The sequence below is a fragment of the Micrasema longulum genome, unplaced genomic scaffold, assembly GCF_059751315.1.
Source record: "Micrasema longulum isolate JH-2025_06_02 unplaced genomic scaffold, ASM5975131v1 h1tg000073l, whole genome shotgun sequence".
NCBI classification, from domain to species: domain Eukaryota; kingdom Metazoa; phylum Arthropoda; class Insecta; order Trichoptera; family Brachycentridae; genus Micrasema; species Micrasema longulum.
Genome location: NW_028277280.1, coordinates 289,134 through 307,356, shown reverse-complemented (window position 1 = coordinate 307,356; position 18,223 = coordinate 289,134). Strand labels below are relative to the sequence as shown.

At 31.9% G+C, this 18,223-nt stretch overlaps 1 protein-coding gene across 2 annotated transcripts in view; it reads left to right on the top strand.

Annotated features, from left to right (window-relative positions):
* Window positions 1–18,223, top strand: part of LOC148284952 (neuroglobin-like) — a 234,384-nt gene that overhangs the window by 80,220 nt on the left and 135,941 nt on the right. Inside the window, exons 1-2 of one of the 2 annotated variants that reach the window (XM_088232196.1) lie at window positions 3,855–3,989; window positions 4,125–4,773. In XM_088232196.1, coding sequence (XP_088088322.1) covers window positions 4,580–4,773 — 194 coding nt within the window. In that variant the 5' untranslated portion in view covers window positions 3,855–3,989; window positions 4,125–4,579. Of the gene's footprint in view, window positions 1–3,854; window positions 3,990–4,124; window positions 4,774–18,223 lie in introns of those variants that run through there. The other variant, XM_088232186.1, reaches the window with a different exon arrangement.

Below are 18,223 nucleotides of genomic sequence, written 5' to 3'. Positions count from 1 at the left end.
AAGAATATTATTGACTTTGACAAATGATAAACAATTTTTTTATTTTTTTTATTTTATAAATTTATTGCATAAAACCAGTATACATATTTAATAACAGGGAATCTATTTCAAACCAATTAATATAAAATGAAAACTGAGTGTTTTTTGTTTACGATAGTTTCCAGCAAACATGGCCCAGCCTGTTTTAGAGCGTAAGTTGTCCTATACTAATAAAAAATAACATTAAAAAAATACTAAAACTTCTACTAGCTAATCACATGTAAGAAATTTAAAATCGTTATTATACAAATATAAAATATGTTTATGCGCCAAAAATACATGTTACTTAAACACAAATAATAAAGTATAATATATAATAATAAACAATTATAAAGCAATGAAATACATAAAAATATAAATAATACGTGTACCAATTTTATAAAGTACTAGTTTTTTAATATACATAAATTTTTCAAAAATATCTCTCGCTACATTATTAACATGTGCAGTTATTTTTATTTAAAAATTTGTTTTACATTTGAGTCTTTCATATTTGGCAATAAATCATTAAATATTTTTGGAGCAAGTACATTACATTGCTTTTTTCCAAAGATGAATACATCAGTTTTTTTTTAATTAAAAAAAAAGGATCAAATTATGTATTTGACCAGTTTCAATGATTTTTAAAGTACCGTCAGATTTGTCTAGTGCTGTGGGCGTTTTCTGCAAATTGAGAAATGCCAGTTTTGTAATCAAAACTATTTTTTTAGAAGGTAATAATTACATTTTTTTAGATGAAAGCGGTTTGGCTGTGTAAAGCAGAACATAGAATTGAACCTACTGCACCCAATTACACCTTTATCTTTTTTCAATTGTGGACTGGGTGCTTTCTGCATAACTACGTTCAATTATACGTCATTATTTCAAAACAAAAAATATTTTGGTGGTATTTTATAACAAGACATTTTACTATAATTATTATATTAGTACTCCGTGTCCGGGAGGATAAATTATACGATTTGGTGTGTGAAATAGAACCAGAATCCCGGAAGAGCGATTGTTTTAAACCGATGGCAACTCTCAAATGAAAATCCTCATAAACGAAATCAAGTGGAGATAAGCCCGCCTTGTAGTATAGTGTTGGATAGATTCATCTACCATATTTGAGGTTCCTGGTACGATTCCTGGGAAACTGGATATGATATTTAATTTTATTGATTTTGAACTGGCACCTGAAACATTAGACTGATAACCTTACCATCAAATAACAGATTATCAATATATTTAAAAAATATTTTTATTATTTTTTTAAAATATTATTTTTGCACCACAACAGGCCAGGAGTCTCAATTACAGTGTTGAATTTCATCACGGAACACCCGGTCTAAGAAAAATCACATTCAATTTTTGTGTTCTCACCGGGAATCAAACTCGGAACCTTCCGTGTGCAAGTCAAGCGTCTTGACCACTACACCCTGGAGGCCAATTTTTTAGGCAATATTTCATTTGTTAAACGAAAACAATAGCCATTGTAAAAAAAAATACAATGCTTACAAATAAATCAAAATTATAGGCCAATTATAGTTTTCTATTTAAAAGTAAATACGATGCAAAAAAAAAAAAGAATGCGTACCTGTGAATAGTCACTCCGTATAATTCCACCTGTTAAATAATATAATAAAACAATAATAATTAAAATGAATATATAATATGAAAAGATTTTTTTGTCCATTTTTAAAAAAAAGCTTTCGTCAGCGGATGCACACGGAATAACCCCAGATCAGCCTTCCTTCCTTTTTTATTTCAGACAATAAATATTATATATTATAATATAAAAGTAACCAAAGTAATCAAACATTTAAAACCTTAATAAAATGATCTGATAGATTTCCGATTTACGGGAAGCCAATTCACAAATCAGCAGACCTCACTGATGAGAACTTGTGACATTATAAGATTTTTAAAAAATCATAGCGCATCAGCGCTACAATACATAACAAAATATTTTTAAAGTTTTTTGCTCACTTTGGTAGATTGTAAGATATAAAAAAACCACTTAACTTCTTAATTACTTAAAAATTATGAAAAATATAAAAAAAAACTTACATATAAATCAGTTTTAACTACCAATTAAACTTAGGAATTTATAAAATCTCACATTGTCTAAACTATTTTGTTTTCTGTTGAAATCCCGACAATCGAAAATATAACTTTATATTTTTAAGTAGTTGTATAAATGTGATCCACTGAGTTAATGAAATGTAACTTTTTCCAACCAACTAATAAAAACTTCAATGCTTTTATATCGACTGTGTGTAGTGCGTGTCGCGAAAACACGAGATTGTACGACACCGCCCATTTGACAAAAAAAACAACAATTTTCGCTTATTTTGTAGTACTTTTTTGCTTATTTGATAAATTACAAACTTTTTTCCGTTAATTACATTGTAAACTTTAAAAATTGTAAACCTTTTAGAATTAAATCAATATCAAATGATTTGAAAAACAATATTTGATTTTTTCCAAATGTTTGTAGACAAAAGACTGGATTCCACCCCGTCGGGAGTCATTACGATTAACAAATTACAACAGGGATGGAGAATACCTTAAAGAAAGGAATATTGAAGTCTAGGCATTTACAAAGCTTTTGACCTGCCATTGGCTGGTTTAAGCGGCCACTTTACACACTGTGTAGCATTCACTATTTGGCATATGTTTGAAAATCCATATTTCTGGAAGAATTGAAGTCAATTTTTAACATTTGTAAATAGGGGCTAGATTTCTTACCGTCCATGCACTCTGTAGCTGCATGATGTGCTTGGATATTTATTTATGGTACAACACCCTTGAGGTGATTTAAAAAACAATGGCGCTGTATAAACATATATATATTTAATTATTTTATGTTTTATAGTTCTATGATCAAAACGGGTACAAGTAATTACTTTTTTTTTTTTACAACTTACAAGCAATAATCACCTACCTCCCTAGGGGACGCTATGGCTTAATTGAACAACTGTTCTATTTTTCTATGCCTTTGTTCCAATTTACTGTATTCATTTTTGTCTTTAGGTTAAGTATTATTTCCCATATTTATGAGTTATATTTTATTCAAATAACACGTATGTAAACTGTTCAAATCGGGCTAGGCCATTAATTAAAAAATATATAAATAAATAAATACAATACATACACAATTTTTGCAGCTTCATTCCTTGAATATTTTTTTTTTGAAAAAAACACCGCCATGTGTCAAAAAGTGAAAATGTATGTAGAAGCAGACCTGTTTGTGAGTTAAAATCAATATTTTTTATCTGAACACTTGATTAATATACAGGAAAAATAATTAATCACGTCAATTTATTACCAAAAACATCGTTCCTCTATTGACACACTTCATTACGATCATATTTGTGACACTGAAATTCTGAATATATTACAAAAATATATTCAGCCCACGATAAGCCGTATTTATGTTAAAAAATTCGGTCATTATTTCAGCATGAAAAAAAACTGAAACCATTTCAACGCGTTTTTTATGCAAAACGAATTTTTTATACGTACATATTATTGTATTTGTATGTAGATGTAGTTACTAGGCAAATGAAATACAAACGAACATTTACCTGTATATTTCAGCTCATTATGTAATCTCGTTTTGCTAGAAGCAGTCATTGAGTTGGAGAAAAAAGGTGGATTCTCACGTTACGTGACCATTTTTCACTCGTTGAACTGGATTTTTTTTTTGCTCTGGGAGTTGTTTTTCTACTACGTTAGTCAGACGGCGCTATACCGTAACATCGGTCACGTGAAAACGTTCGCTGTGATGGTGGTTGTGTCGAATTTCCACACATTTATAAATTCTACGGACCAAAGAATGATTGTCTATGTAAATGAACGTTATTTGAGATGAAAATCTCACACTCACCTGAGAACTTCTTTGCTCAGGTGACGTGGTTTTAGGAACGGGAGATTAATTAAAATGTGGTTCGGAGAAGATAGCGAACCGAGTAAATTAATCTTTTAATTCTATTCTAATTAAGACATTTACTCTGTGAATGCTAATTATTCTCATTTTTGTATTAATTTAATTCCGTTGGTTTTAAAATGTTGTTTATATTTAACATTGTTTTTTTTGTTCACAGGATGAGGCTGACTTAGAACGGGAAGGTTTTTGAAAAAATCTTAACCGAATTTCACGACATGTTCTTTCATTAAATAAAAGAGAACCCGTTTTTCTAACAAAGTTTGAAATTTTCAAGTGACAGTTAAAAAAAAACCAGTGATTTTGCTTTATCTGAATAGTCAGTGCTTGTTATTTACATAAAAAAAATATGGTTTAAAAAGACTCGCGTGTAATTTTACTCTTGTTGAAGTTCGGCAAAAAGTCAACTCGCTCTTAGTTGAAAAGTGCTAGTTGCAAATAGGTGTTGCGTATTGCGAAAATCTGTGTTTGAAAATAAAGCATTGAGTTGTGGGTTAGTGGGGTATTTTCCGGGGGTGAATTCCCGAATCAAGAGTGACAGGGCGAGGGGTGTACGCCGGCGCGTCTTCGAACGCCCGGGGTCGTTTCCTTAAGAAGTTCGAAGCTGTTCTAGGTATGGGGTGCGAGTTGGGTAAGCTCGCCTCCTCGGGAGGGGGGAGGAGTAGCGGGAGGGGCGGGCTGGATGGGGCGGCTCCGCCCCCGCCAGACCCCCGCTTGCCCCTGACCGCCAAGCAAAAGTACTCGATGATGGCTTCTTGGAAGGGCATCGCTAGAGCCATGGAGCCCACAGGGATTTGCATGTTTATCAAGTGAGTCATTTGTCTCAATTTGTTATGTTTTACCTCATCCGCATTCGGTGCGATATTAAAATAAACTATTATGCATTCCGTTCAACACAATCCCAACGAATATACGTCATTGTTTTATATGCATAAAAAACACGAAAAAACCTATTTCCTAAATAAATATGATTATTTTATAAGACTTAAAGTTTACAATGAAACAAATAGAAGTCAATCGATTAGAATTTAAAAAAATATTTGATAAAACGGTTTTAAAAATCTCATAAAAATAATTTTTTGATAATACTTATTTGTGATTTGTTAATCGATGACTTTTATCTAATTGAGTTTTTATTGTGGTTCTAAAAGTGTCAAAATAACGATCGTAATCAACAAAAATGATTTGGATAAAAATATTTTTTAAAATCCTTGGTTTTGTTTCTTTTTTATTGTACCAAAAAACGCTTTCGACTAAATACATGTCTTCAGGACTGATTTAATTAACTTTCAACTTTCTTGTTTGTTCAGTCGTTGGTCTAATAAAATAAAAAAGATTAACCAAGAAATTTTATTGATATTATTATCTGAAACTAATGAAATGAATATAAAACTGGAAAACATCGCTTTAATTCCATGATCATTCAATTTTATCATATGAATATAATATATTTTATGAACGAGTCATATCTTTTGTAGAATATTTTGAAAATGTTAAACTTGAAACAAAAATATATTAGGAATATTTTGATATTTGTTTTAATCTTAGTCAACGAAAATTGGATTAAACCCCTTTTCTGAGTGATTTCCATGTTTTTTTTTTTTATATTTTTTTCTTTGCATTTTACAATCGGTATAAATAAGTTAAACATTCAAAATACACTATTCGGGACCACTTTAACCAACGAATGACAGGGCATAAGCTCTGTAAATGCCTAGACTTCTATATGTCCTTCTATGAAATGTCCTGTATTTCTGTTGCTATAGAAAAAAATCGGTTAGGATAAGAATTCAAAATTCATATTTTTAAGTGATGAATACTTATCGTTTTTAGTGACGCCTTATATCCCTCAATTTGTATTTAAGATATATGACAAAGAGAACCATCAACGATTTCAAACAACTTAAGTACCCTGCGGATCGTCAGTCTATAGTCAGCGGCCTCCGTGGTGTAGTGGTCAAGACGCTTGACTCACACACGGAAGGTTCCGGGTTCGATTCCCGGTGAGAACACAAAAATTAAAAATGTGATTTTTCTCAAGCCTGGGTGCTCTGTGATGTAATTCACCACTGTAATTAGGCCTCCTGGCCTGTTGTGGTGCAAAAAAAAATGTAAAAAAATGTAAAAAATGTAAAAAAATGTAAAAAATGTAAAAAAATGTAAAAAATGTAAAAAATATCGGGAGATAAATTCTGTTTTCCATAATAGACATTAAACCAAATTTATTATTTGTGCAATTTTCAGAAAACCGGAAAAAACTATATTTAGAACCACTCCCTAAACCAGATTGGCACAACGAAAACCCCAAAAACCCTAATATTTAGCATCGAAATAAAAAAAAACGATAAATGGGGTTTATGGATAATTTATTATTTAATACCGATTTTATGTTAATCTAGATTGCTAATTACAGTTGCCCGTAACTAGTCTTGTCTTTTTTATTCTTTCTTAATACGTAATAAAATAAAAATAATTTTTGTGTTCCGTTTTATTACTAATTATAAAAATGGCACATAGGCGCCTATTTCCAAAATTCACTTCGTCAATTTTTCATAAAAAAGTAAACCATTTTATGACTTAGTAAAAGAGCTCCATGAATTATCATCATCATCATTCCCTTTCCGCACCGAATGGTGAATAAGGCACTGGATTGGTACACCAATCGCAGCATATCTCGATCAATTTGTTACATGAAGGTAAGGTAAGGTAAGGCGTTGGTTTGGACATGTAGAGCGAATGGACAGTGAAAAAACGGCTGAAAAGTTCGACCCACGATGCAAATGTTGATGTATGCAGAAAACGAGGAAGACCGAGAAAGACATAGCACGATCAAGCCTATCAAATACTTGACAAGATTGTATGTAATTCGAGGTCTGTATACAAAGACAGAGTGATATGGCGTTCTATCCTCTCTGCCTACCCCTACTTGGAAATTGAGTGATGGTTTGTTTTGTTGTTTTGTGAAGTTAAAAAAGTCATCTTGTACCCAGTGCATAATTTTTGTTCACGCAATGTTTCATTAAATTTGACGAAATATTTTTTTTTTAATACAAAGGTTTTATACATTTTTGGGGAAAAATCAAAACAAAGCGAAATAGATAAAATAAAGTTTTGAAATGTGTGACTCACATATTTATGTAAATAAAACCATCTAAAATCATTTTCTTCAATATCTTGTGATACGCCTTAATTTCTCTCAGCCTTCGGCTAAGTTGAGTTTTAGAACCCAGTAAAGTTTCAATAAAGCCTCAGTTGATTGTTCCTTCAGATCATTGAACAATAGTTAGAGCAGCTTAAATGAACATGTTTGTTACTGATAATAAAATAAGATAACATTTAACTGAGTTGTGGTCTCGTGGCAAGTGTCGCGGACTTGCAAACCAGAGGTCCGAAGTTTCCCAAAATTAAATAATTGGGGAAAATATAAGAATGCAAAAATTTCTTTTTTTATATAGAAATTATTATATAAACAACTCACATATAAAACAAAACGTAAATGTTTGGTCGTCTCATCTTAGAAGAGACCATTGACTTACTCGCTAACCCGCCACTGCCCCTAAGATCTAAGGAACTCTGTGTATGATACGCCTCCATTCCTTCTGGTCATGGGCCAAAATAAGGCAGCGTTTAATGAGAAGCTCGTTATTTGGTCGGCCCAAGGTGTAGGAGATTGTTTTTCTAAAATGTCTCTCTTTCGTCCAACGTGAGATGATGACATTTTTAACAATATGTCCTCAGTAATAAATATAAATTGTTATGCATATTGTAGTTAGTCTCGGGCGTTTTGAGAAAACTACAGCAGTTAAAAATCTTTTCACCAGCACTATCATAAGTTCATTTGCAGTTTATAAATACAAAAAATACTCTATAAGGATGGACAAAAGATTAATCAAACATTAATTCTATATAATTATCATATTCCAATAAAAAGAAAATATAATTTATTAAATTTATTTCAACAGAGAGGGAAAAAATTTTTGAGAAGGGAATATGGAAGTCTAGGCATTTACAGGGCTTATGACCTGTCATTGGCTGGTTTAAGTGGCCACTTTACACACTGTGTAACATTCACCATTCTGCCTATGTTTGAACATCCACTTTTCCTCAACTCTTCCATCTGTTGACTTTTGAGTTGAGGAAATGTGGATGTTCAAACATAGGCAGAATGGTGAATGTTACACAGTGTGTAAAGTGGCCACTTAAACCAGCCAATGACAGGTCATAAGCCCTGTAAATGCCTAGACTTCCATATTCCCTTCTCAAAAATTTTTTCCCTCTCTGTTGAAATAAATTTAAATATGAACAACTCTCTAGGGAGGAAATCCAGCCAGTCTGCAAGCATTTGGACATAATCAAACATTGTTATAATTTATTATTTTACTTTGTATAAAATTAAGCACAACTTTAAGCCACTCCGGGTTGTGGTCTTGTAGTTTGTGTCATGGATATATGGATCAAGGGTCTGCAGTTCGAACCTCACACTACTATAAGAAATTAATTATAAATACATGAAAATGGCCCTAATAATTCAATTATTTAATTTAACATATAAATAAGGATATGGTTAACATTTAAGGGGAGGTAACTTTGATGTCAAGGCATTCACAGGCCTTATGTTAAACCATTTGCTGGGTTAAGTGGCCATTTTACAAACTGTATAACATTTTTTATTCTTACAATATTTGAGTTTGTCCAAATGTTTGTGGAAAAAAGACTGGATTTCACCCCCTACGGAGTCATTAAGACTAACAAATTACAACAGGGATGGAGAATACCTTTAAGAAGGGAATATGGAAGTCTAGGCATTTACAGGGTTTATGATCTGTCATTGGCTGGTTTAAGTGGCCACTTTACCGACTGTGTAACATTATCCATTTTGCCTATGTTTCAACATTCGTATTTCTTAAAATCTTCCATTTGTTGGTTTTAGTGAAGTTAAAGAGCTGAAACCTTTATTGTTGTGAAAATATTTATTCGACTGAATTATTTCACATACTAGGCAACGCTTGAAAACAATTTCTTCTTGAACCAAATGGTTTTTTTTACAATATCTGAGTTTGTCCAAATGTTTGCTGACAAAAGACTGGATTTCACCCCCATGGGAGTCAATAAGATTAACAAATTACAACAGAGATGGAGAATACCTTAAAGAAGGAAGATGGAAGTCAGGAATTTACACAGTGTGTAAAGTGGCCACTTAAACCAGCCATTGACAGGTCATAAGCCCTGTAAATGCCCAGACTTCCGTATTCTTTTCTTTAAGGTTATCTCCATCCCTGTTGTAATTTGTTAATTTAACATTCTGCCTTCGTTTGAAAACCCATATTTGTGCAATTCAAAAAACTTCTCATTTTTGTGAAATTAAAGTACTAAAACATTTATTGATTAAGATGGGATTGTCCTCCATCTCAATTGTTAATCCTAATAACTCCCTAGCTAGTTTAATTCAGCCCTTGTCTATGAATATTTGGACAAACTCAAAGTACTGTTGAATTATTTTGATAAATCATAAGTATGCATACATTTAATTAAACATTTTTCTCATACCACTTTTGAGAAATTTTATTTTCTATGTAGGAAGGCCTCATAAATATTTATTAGGAGGAAAAAACGTCTCATTTGCAAAGTGCATTTGCAATGGTGGCGGCGGTGGTGATTTATAATAGATAACAATTATTTTATTTATCTTCCCATAAACATAGTTACTATGATATATTAACATATTACAACAGAGATGAAGAACATTTAAGAGAGGGAGTGGAATCCAGTCCTTGTCTACAAAAATTTGGACAAACTCAAAATATTGTTGATAAATTACCTGGTCCATGAAGAAGTATAGAAATCGAAAAAATAACATTTTCAGGCGTTGCCTAGTATGTAGGTGAAATAATTCAATTAGATGAATATCACCCGCATAAATAAAGGTTTCAGCTCTTTAACTTCACAAACATCAACAGATGAAAGAATTGAAGGAATATGGATGTTCAAATATAGGCAGAATGGTGAATGTTACATAGTGTGTAAAGTGGCTACTTAAACCAGCCATTGACAGGTCATAAGCCCTGTAGATGCCTAGACTTCTATATTACCTTTTCTTAAATGTTCTTCATCTCTGTTGTAATATGTTAATATAAACAGCTCCCCAGGGAGTTGAATCCAGTCCTTGTCTACAAAAATTTGGACAAACTCAAAATATTGTTGACCATATAATATTATTAAAGAGAGTTGAATATAATGGTAAGCCGTGCATAATTGCTAATTTCGACGATTCGCCCCTGGTTCGGAATATCAGCCCAGCTAGACTTATCGCTTCCGATTAATGATGGTTGCAAAAATCGTAATGCGATCCAAAACGTCGGAAAATAGTGCAAACAACACACAGTACGATAAACTAGAAATTCTGCATTAATTAAAGTTTTTAAAAATAATTGAAATGCGCACTACATTTTACAATGTGGCTGATGATAAATGAGCCGGTACATAATATAAATACAATAATTTTCAGGAAAACTATCATTCACTCGTACAAATTTAACAGATTCAAATAAAATAAGGCTCACGAAATTGGAATAAATACAAAAGTGAGGACATTAAAACACATGGAAATTAATATAGAAGACTATTTTTTTCAGTAGCTGCTTTTCAAAACTGCCTTAAACTTAGTCAAATATCCACTGTTTGATTTCTTTATCATTGCGTAAACATGTTAATCGTATTTGAAATGAGTAGGTTCCCGAGTTTATTTTAATCGTAACTTGTTTTCTTATAAGCTTTTCAACACAGCACAGTTAATTAACTACTGTTTTGAGTATGTCAAAATGTTTGCAGACTGGGTGAATTTCCTCCCTGGGCAGTTATACAGATCTTAATTTAAATTAACAAATAACAACAGGGATGGATAATACCTTAAATAAGGGAATATGGAAGTAAAGACATTTACATAGCTTATGACCTGTCATTGGCTGGTTTAAGTGGCCACTTTACACATTGTGTAACATTTACCATTTCGCCTGTGTTTGAACATCCATATTTCTTCAATTCTTCCGTTTGTTGATTTTAGTGAAGTTAAAGAGCTGAAACCTTTATTGCTGTGAAGAGATTCATCTGACTGAATTATTTCACATACTAGGCAACGCTTGAAAACAATTTTTCAATTTTTAAACTTCTTCTTGGATCAGTTGGTTTCATTACAATATTTGAGTCTAAATCAACAAATGGAAGAATTGAATAAATATGGATGTTCAAACTAAGGCGAAATAGTAAATGTTACACAGTGTGTAAAGTGGCCACTTAAATCAGCCAATGACAGGTCATAAGCCTTGTAAATGCCTAAAATGGTTTAAAGAACACCCTGTATATAGTTAGATAATTTATACAGCGCCGTTTTTTTTTTTAAATTGCTTCAAGTGCGCTGTACCGTAAATAAATATCCCAGCACGTCTTGCAGCTACAGAGCGCATGGACGGTAAGAAATCTAGCCACTATTTACAATTTTTAAAATTGACTTAAATTCTTCAAGAAATATGGATTTTCAAACAAAGGCAAAATAGTGAATGTTACATAGTGTGTAAAGTGGCCACCTAAACCAGAAATGACAGGTCATAAGCCCTGTAAATGCCTAGACTTCCATATTCCCTTATTTAAGCGCCCTTGAGGTGATTTTTTCAAAAATGGCGCTATATCAATTATCAAAACATTATTATCATTATTATTAAGGTATTCTCCATCCCTGTTGTTATTTGTTAATCTTAATGACTCCTGAGGGGGTGAAATCCAGTCTTTTGTCTACGAATATTTGGACAAACTCAAATATTGTAATAGATCTTAATTTGTTGCAACAGAGGGAAAACATTTTTTATAAGAGAATATGGAAGTCTATATATTTACATGTCTTGTGACCTGTCAAACCAGCCAAAGACAGTCTTTCGTGCTATTTTTTTTTTTAACAAATATAGCTACAGATATGGACTAGGTATTTACTGTTCAAAGATTAGAACTGGGGATTCGCGTATCGATCTAACGCTTAGTTGAGAGCGGTTGCATAATATTTCCAAGGCAAGCGGAAACTCAAGTTCATACAAATTTAGATTTTGTTCATCGTTTGTGGTACGTTTTCTGTATTTCCACAATTGTTCCTAACGACTCATGGGGCTTCGCTTTAAATGCAGAAGTGAGTGGAACAACCGAGAAAAATATATATTGAGAGTTTGCAATTTGGTTTGAATGATTTGTAAATGCCACATAAGAATCATGAGTACGGGGATAACGTTGCACAAAGGTTCTGTAGTAGGATTTAGAAACTATTTCTTAAGTATGAATTTATAATTTTATTCCTAAAAATTTGCATTGATTTCTGTTTTTGTACCACAACACACCAAGAGACTTATAATACAGTAATGAATTAAATTACATATTTTTTAATATATATTTTTTTTATTAATAACAAATAAAAATACAATATTTCATCTGAATACAATTTTTTACATTAATCAAATACATATATTTACATTAACGTTTCCCATTACATAAAAGAAATAAACAATTCTTGTGTACATAATGAAGAGTGATGTCTTACAATAGATTATTTTATTTTAATCAATAATATTTTTAGATTAACATAAATAAATTACAAAAAAGATATAAGCGATGATTTCAATCGGTGTTACATAAAGAAGAATTATGGATGTAGTTTTTTACTTCTTTTTTAAATATATTGTATTCCTGACAGTAGTTTTTATTATCTTATGTGCTAAGAACCTTAAGGACTTTACTAAGACTTTACTTTACTGAAGACATTACTAAAAATATGTACATCTAGAAATATATATCAATGCTTCAGACTCTAGTCCATAAAAATATAGCTAGAAGAATGAGAAAAGAAGCTTAGGAATTCATCTCATACGTCAGAGTATACTCATGAACTCGTTTATATATTAGAAATGTTATTTTTATCTTTTTTTGTTTTCGTTTTTTTTTAATTGAATGTTTCTTCATTATCAACAATTTTGTGAGTTTGTCCAAATTTTCGTAGACAAGGACTGGATTCAAATCCCTGGGGAGCTGATAACATTAACATATTACAACAGAGATTTTATTTATTTATTTATTTATTTATATACGGCATTTCTGCCATTTACATATATGTGATATAAAGAGTGCTTAAAAATAAAAATATTTAAAAAAAATCGAGTATGAAATATTAATATACTCGTACTGTACACATTATTCATTACTTGAAATACATATATATTTAAAGAAATTATACAATAATAAAATACATTAATCAATCAAATTATAACTATTTCAACCCAATCTTCTGAAGATGATTTGCTCTTTTTGATAAAAATATGTTGGTCACTTTATTTTTTAAGTTAGGCAGAGATAAACTAAATATATCAAAATGTGATGTATATTCATTCCCGGTATTCTGTAATCTAACAATAGGTGAGTTATAGTGAGCTACCGTTCGAGAATTTTGACAATAAAATATTGTAGACGTTCTGCTTAATCTAGGTGGTACATAGAATGAAATCAATTTCAGTAGATCAGGGGTATCAAACATAGGTTTTATTATTTTATATAAAGTCGTAAGATCGGTCGATGTTCTTCGTTCTTGCAATTTAGTTAATTTAAGAGAGTCTAAAATGTTGTTATAATTTAATTGATTAATAGAAAAACCCATCTTAAAATTAATATATCTAAGAAATTTATTCTGAATTCTCTCAATAGAATCTGAGAAAGTGATTTGATAAGGTGGCCATATTGGAGAATTATAATCTAGTTGGCTTCTAACTAGAGATGTGTAAAGATATTTTAATGTGTTTATATTATTAGATAAAGAACATTTCAGAGAAAGTACTTTATAAGTCAAGGCATCTACAGGGCTTATACCTGTCATTGGCTGGTTTAAGTGGCCACTTTACACACTGTGTAACATTCACCATTCTGCCCATGGGCGGATCTTAATTGCAACATGATATTAAAATACTTAAAAAAAACGGAACAAAAATTATTCACTGTCACTAATATAATATATTATACCTCAAGTAAGTAAAACAGCGATGTAAGGCATTTAAATAACGAATACTATGATTATATTACTATTATACATTTAAAATTATGTTCAAACAAAAATTGAACTTCATCTTTGAGCCGTGTTAAACGAGATTCCCGAATTCCTTCAAAATATTTGTGACTAATATAATACGTTCTCTCTTAACCTAATTTTTTTACTCGCCCAGAATGATTTGGATACTTATTTACTTCTGACTAAATTCTTAAGGACAAATAATAAAAATATTTGAATTTGTTTAATATTATTTGCCAAATTTAAATAAAAAGTCTAAATTTAAATAATAATGTTGTGTTGTGCTTACGTTTAATTAAGACGATAATAATATTTTATTGTCACATAAACCCTTTCATTCTGATTTTAATAACCTTATATTATATTATATTTTTTCGTGGGTATGGTTTTTTTTGTCGTTAACTGAAGCGTATATTCTTAAAATTTCTTATTCTTGTTTCTAAGAGCCAAAATCACTCGCAAACGAGTGAAGGCGTATATAATAAAAAAAAACGAGATTCCAGTTTATTTGTGTCGGTACAACACTAAAAAGTATCGAAAACGTAGTATTGCGCGACTTCTAGAATACATTTACTATCATTATAACTACTCAGATCGGACTAGGGCATTATTCTCCAACAATTTATGTATACAATGAAGTTGCTTCATCGGATGGTAAAAATATATTTATGATTCTCCTACTGCATAAAATCCCTCAACAAACAGATTCCGCTACCCATAAACCATACATTCTTTGATAAGAATGCAGAATATGAGGTATTTAATAAACCTATTTATTTTATAACCCGCAGGTTTGTGTTCACAATTCAAGTGTTCGTTATTAAATCTATTTCAGGACTACGCAATATCTCGCCGAGAATTTTTATGCTGGCGAATGTGTTTGCTTTTGGTTATCAGTGGAAAGAGAAATATAAATACCACATAATGCTATAAACAAACACATCTTGATAGCTGAGTGAGAATTCATAGGTTATCAGGTTTATTAATGTTTAAAGGTTTTCAGAATGAAAACAGACCCAGTAGAGATGTATTAAAGTTAGTAAAACTGAATATTTAATTTTTTATTTCACTCAAAATAGAGAAAAAAAAGTGATTAAAGAAGTAAGGTATGGCGTAGAAGAAAATAACTTTATTTAATGGATTTTTTGTGACCAGGCGAACGAAAAATTTGTGCGTGTATCCAGAACCATGGATGAGTATTTTAGACTCAGCTGGTCTCAGGTAAAAATATTTAAAATATCTCTGGGAAGAGATCCAGCAAGTCTTCAAACATTTAAACATACTCAAAACATTGTTGAAAATGTACGAAGTTCATTGTTGGAAAACTTTTAAATCTTTTTGATAGAACAACTTAACAAGATATTCTTAGGTAATTTTCCTTTAATAATATTATGCTTTCAATTCAAGACTTTAAATTTTACTTTGAATAAAGTTAATTTAAACAGATGAGCAATGAAAATTACAATTTCAATCAATTAAATTTCGATTATTGTAAAGTAAAGACTTCATGAATAACGTTATTTTGTACTGGGCAAATTTATTTGGTCACGATTAACTAACTCAATATGGATTTTCTAGTTATTCAGAGCAAGTACAAGCATGACTCGTTCCTAAGTGTCATTTCACCTAACATTTACTTCCTTGATTGTTTAATTGCCTCGTGGTGTAGTGGTCAGCGCTTTTGCCTACTATGCAATAGGTCTTGAGTTCAATTTCCGACATGGTTGAGATGCGGCCTCCGTGGTGTAGTGGTCAAGACGCTTGACTCACGCACGGAAGGTTCCGGGTTCGATTCCCGGTGAGAACACAAAAATTAAAATGTGATTTTTTTCAAGCCTGGGTGCTCTGTGATGTAATTCACCACTGTAATTAGGCCTCCTGGCCTATTGTGGTGCAAAAAAAAATGTAAAAATGAAAATGTAAAATGTAATATTTATTTGAAAATGTGTTTTTATCCTATAATATTTAATAAACCCTGGACACCTGAAGCGAAAAATTGATCATCTTACCTTCATGAATAAAAAAAATAAATCAAGATACGCTGCGATTGGCGTACCGATGCAAGTGCCCTACGCACCATTAGGCGCAGAAAGGGAACGACGATGATTGTTTGATTGTGAATTTTATATAACAATCGCATTGTATATAAAATTATATAAATTATTTATAATTTAAAAGAATTTATAATGCTCTTATACAGATTATAAATACGATAAATTTAACATACTAAAAAAATATTTTTGAGAACATAGCTTACCTTATAGTACCTTGCTTATTATACAATCCAATGGCTTAATCCACAGTCCAATGGCTTTATTATACAATTTATTACACCTGCAAGTACTAAAATTGCTAATATAATAACAGATCAGAATATACTTTAGATAATAATATGCAATTATGGACATGACTACGGGTAGTGTATACCCAATGTCCTCGACCAATTTCGAATACAATCGATGTTTCAGTACAATGTTCAATATGTACAACATTACTACATAATGTGTAATATAACGATACTCTTCAGTATTTTTTTAAAAGCGATGCATAATATTTCTATTTTTTGCACTACAATGGGCCAGTAGGCCAAATCACAGTAGTGAATTACAGCACTGAACATAGAGGCTTGAGAAAAATCACATTGGGTCTTCCTTATTAAATTTCCTTATACCAGGTTTACATTAAGAAATAACTAAACCCGATTTATCGTGAATTGCTACTGCAAAAAACTGAGTAGTGTTCAAAGTATAAAATATCTTAGAATAACTATAGACCAGTATTGGAGGTAGGATGAACAAATTGAATCTATAACTGCAAAAATTAAGCGCTTGATACATTTTTTCATCCTACTTAGAAATATACTTAAAGTCCCGGACTTGAAACACCTATACCATGCACTGGAAAATTCTGTGTTGGCTTACGGTCTAATTGGTTGGGGAGCTTGCACAAAAACCGCCCTTGAACCTGTAGCAATTGCACTGAAATCTTTTATCTTAAAAAAACATTTTGTTATGCAAGTGACTTGCTCTTCAAAGAATTCAGAGAACTGAATATTATTCAACAGTTTATATTGAGAACGGTAGTGGTTACACACAAAAATAGAGACATTTACCCAAGCGTCAACCACAACCATAATACAAGATACTCGGAATCTGATACTAACTGAAGGGGTCAACACTGTTCTGGCATTGAGACAACACTATTACGTAGGCAAAAAGGTCTATAACCTTTTGCCAGAACCATGGAAAGACGGGAGTGTTGTCAAGTTGCGGAAGGTGTTGACCTCGCTCTTTCATGACATTGGTCGTAGGGAGTCAGAAAAGTTGATGCATGCTACGGATTGGAGATTTTTACTGGATGTCGAAAATAAAATATGAAAATAAAGAATAACTTTAAAATATATAAATACAGATGGCAACCATAAAATTTCGGATTTGGTCGTGCCCTGTCTTTTTCGGTCTTCCTCGTTTTCTACATCTATCAATATAAGCATCGCAAATGCTTTAAGCCATTGTTCGAACCAACTCTCAATCGAATCCATATCTACTTACCAGTCCTTCCAATTTCCTAGCGCACTCCACGCAACAATATTTTTAACTTGGAAGTGCCGTAAACAACATTTAAATTTCAGAACACAATTAACGAACTTCACCGGGGTTCCAGCACACGTCACGCCTCATCGTCAGCCGGTTAGTAGAGTTGCGCAATCTGCCTTCCCCAACAATACAGTCCACCTATTAAATTTTTCTCCTCCTAGGACGAGGTATTCTTCACACCTCGACCACTCGTCAACAGCTGTTCTTTCGCCGTCCATTCGCTCTTCATATCGAAACCAACGCAGCACATATTTCTTGATTTTTTCGATGGCGGTTGTTTCATCCTTACATAATGAACGGATCTTTATATTTGAGCTCCTACCATAGATCCAACTAGCGGCCTCTGTTTTCAAAACGAACTAACAAACCATCACGCCGTTTCCTCGTATGGGTAGGCAGAGAGGATAGAACGCCAGATCACTCTATCATTACATACAGATCTCGCTTCCTTTACATTCATACATCCTATCATGCACGCGCGCCGATTATTCCGACTTTTAACATGTCCATCTTCAAGTATTTGTTGAATTTGGTCATATCATGTCTTTCTCAGTCTTCCTCGTTTTCTACATCTAT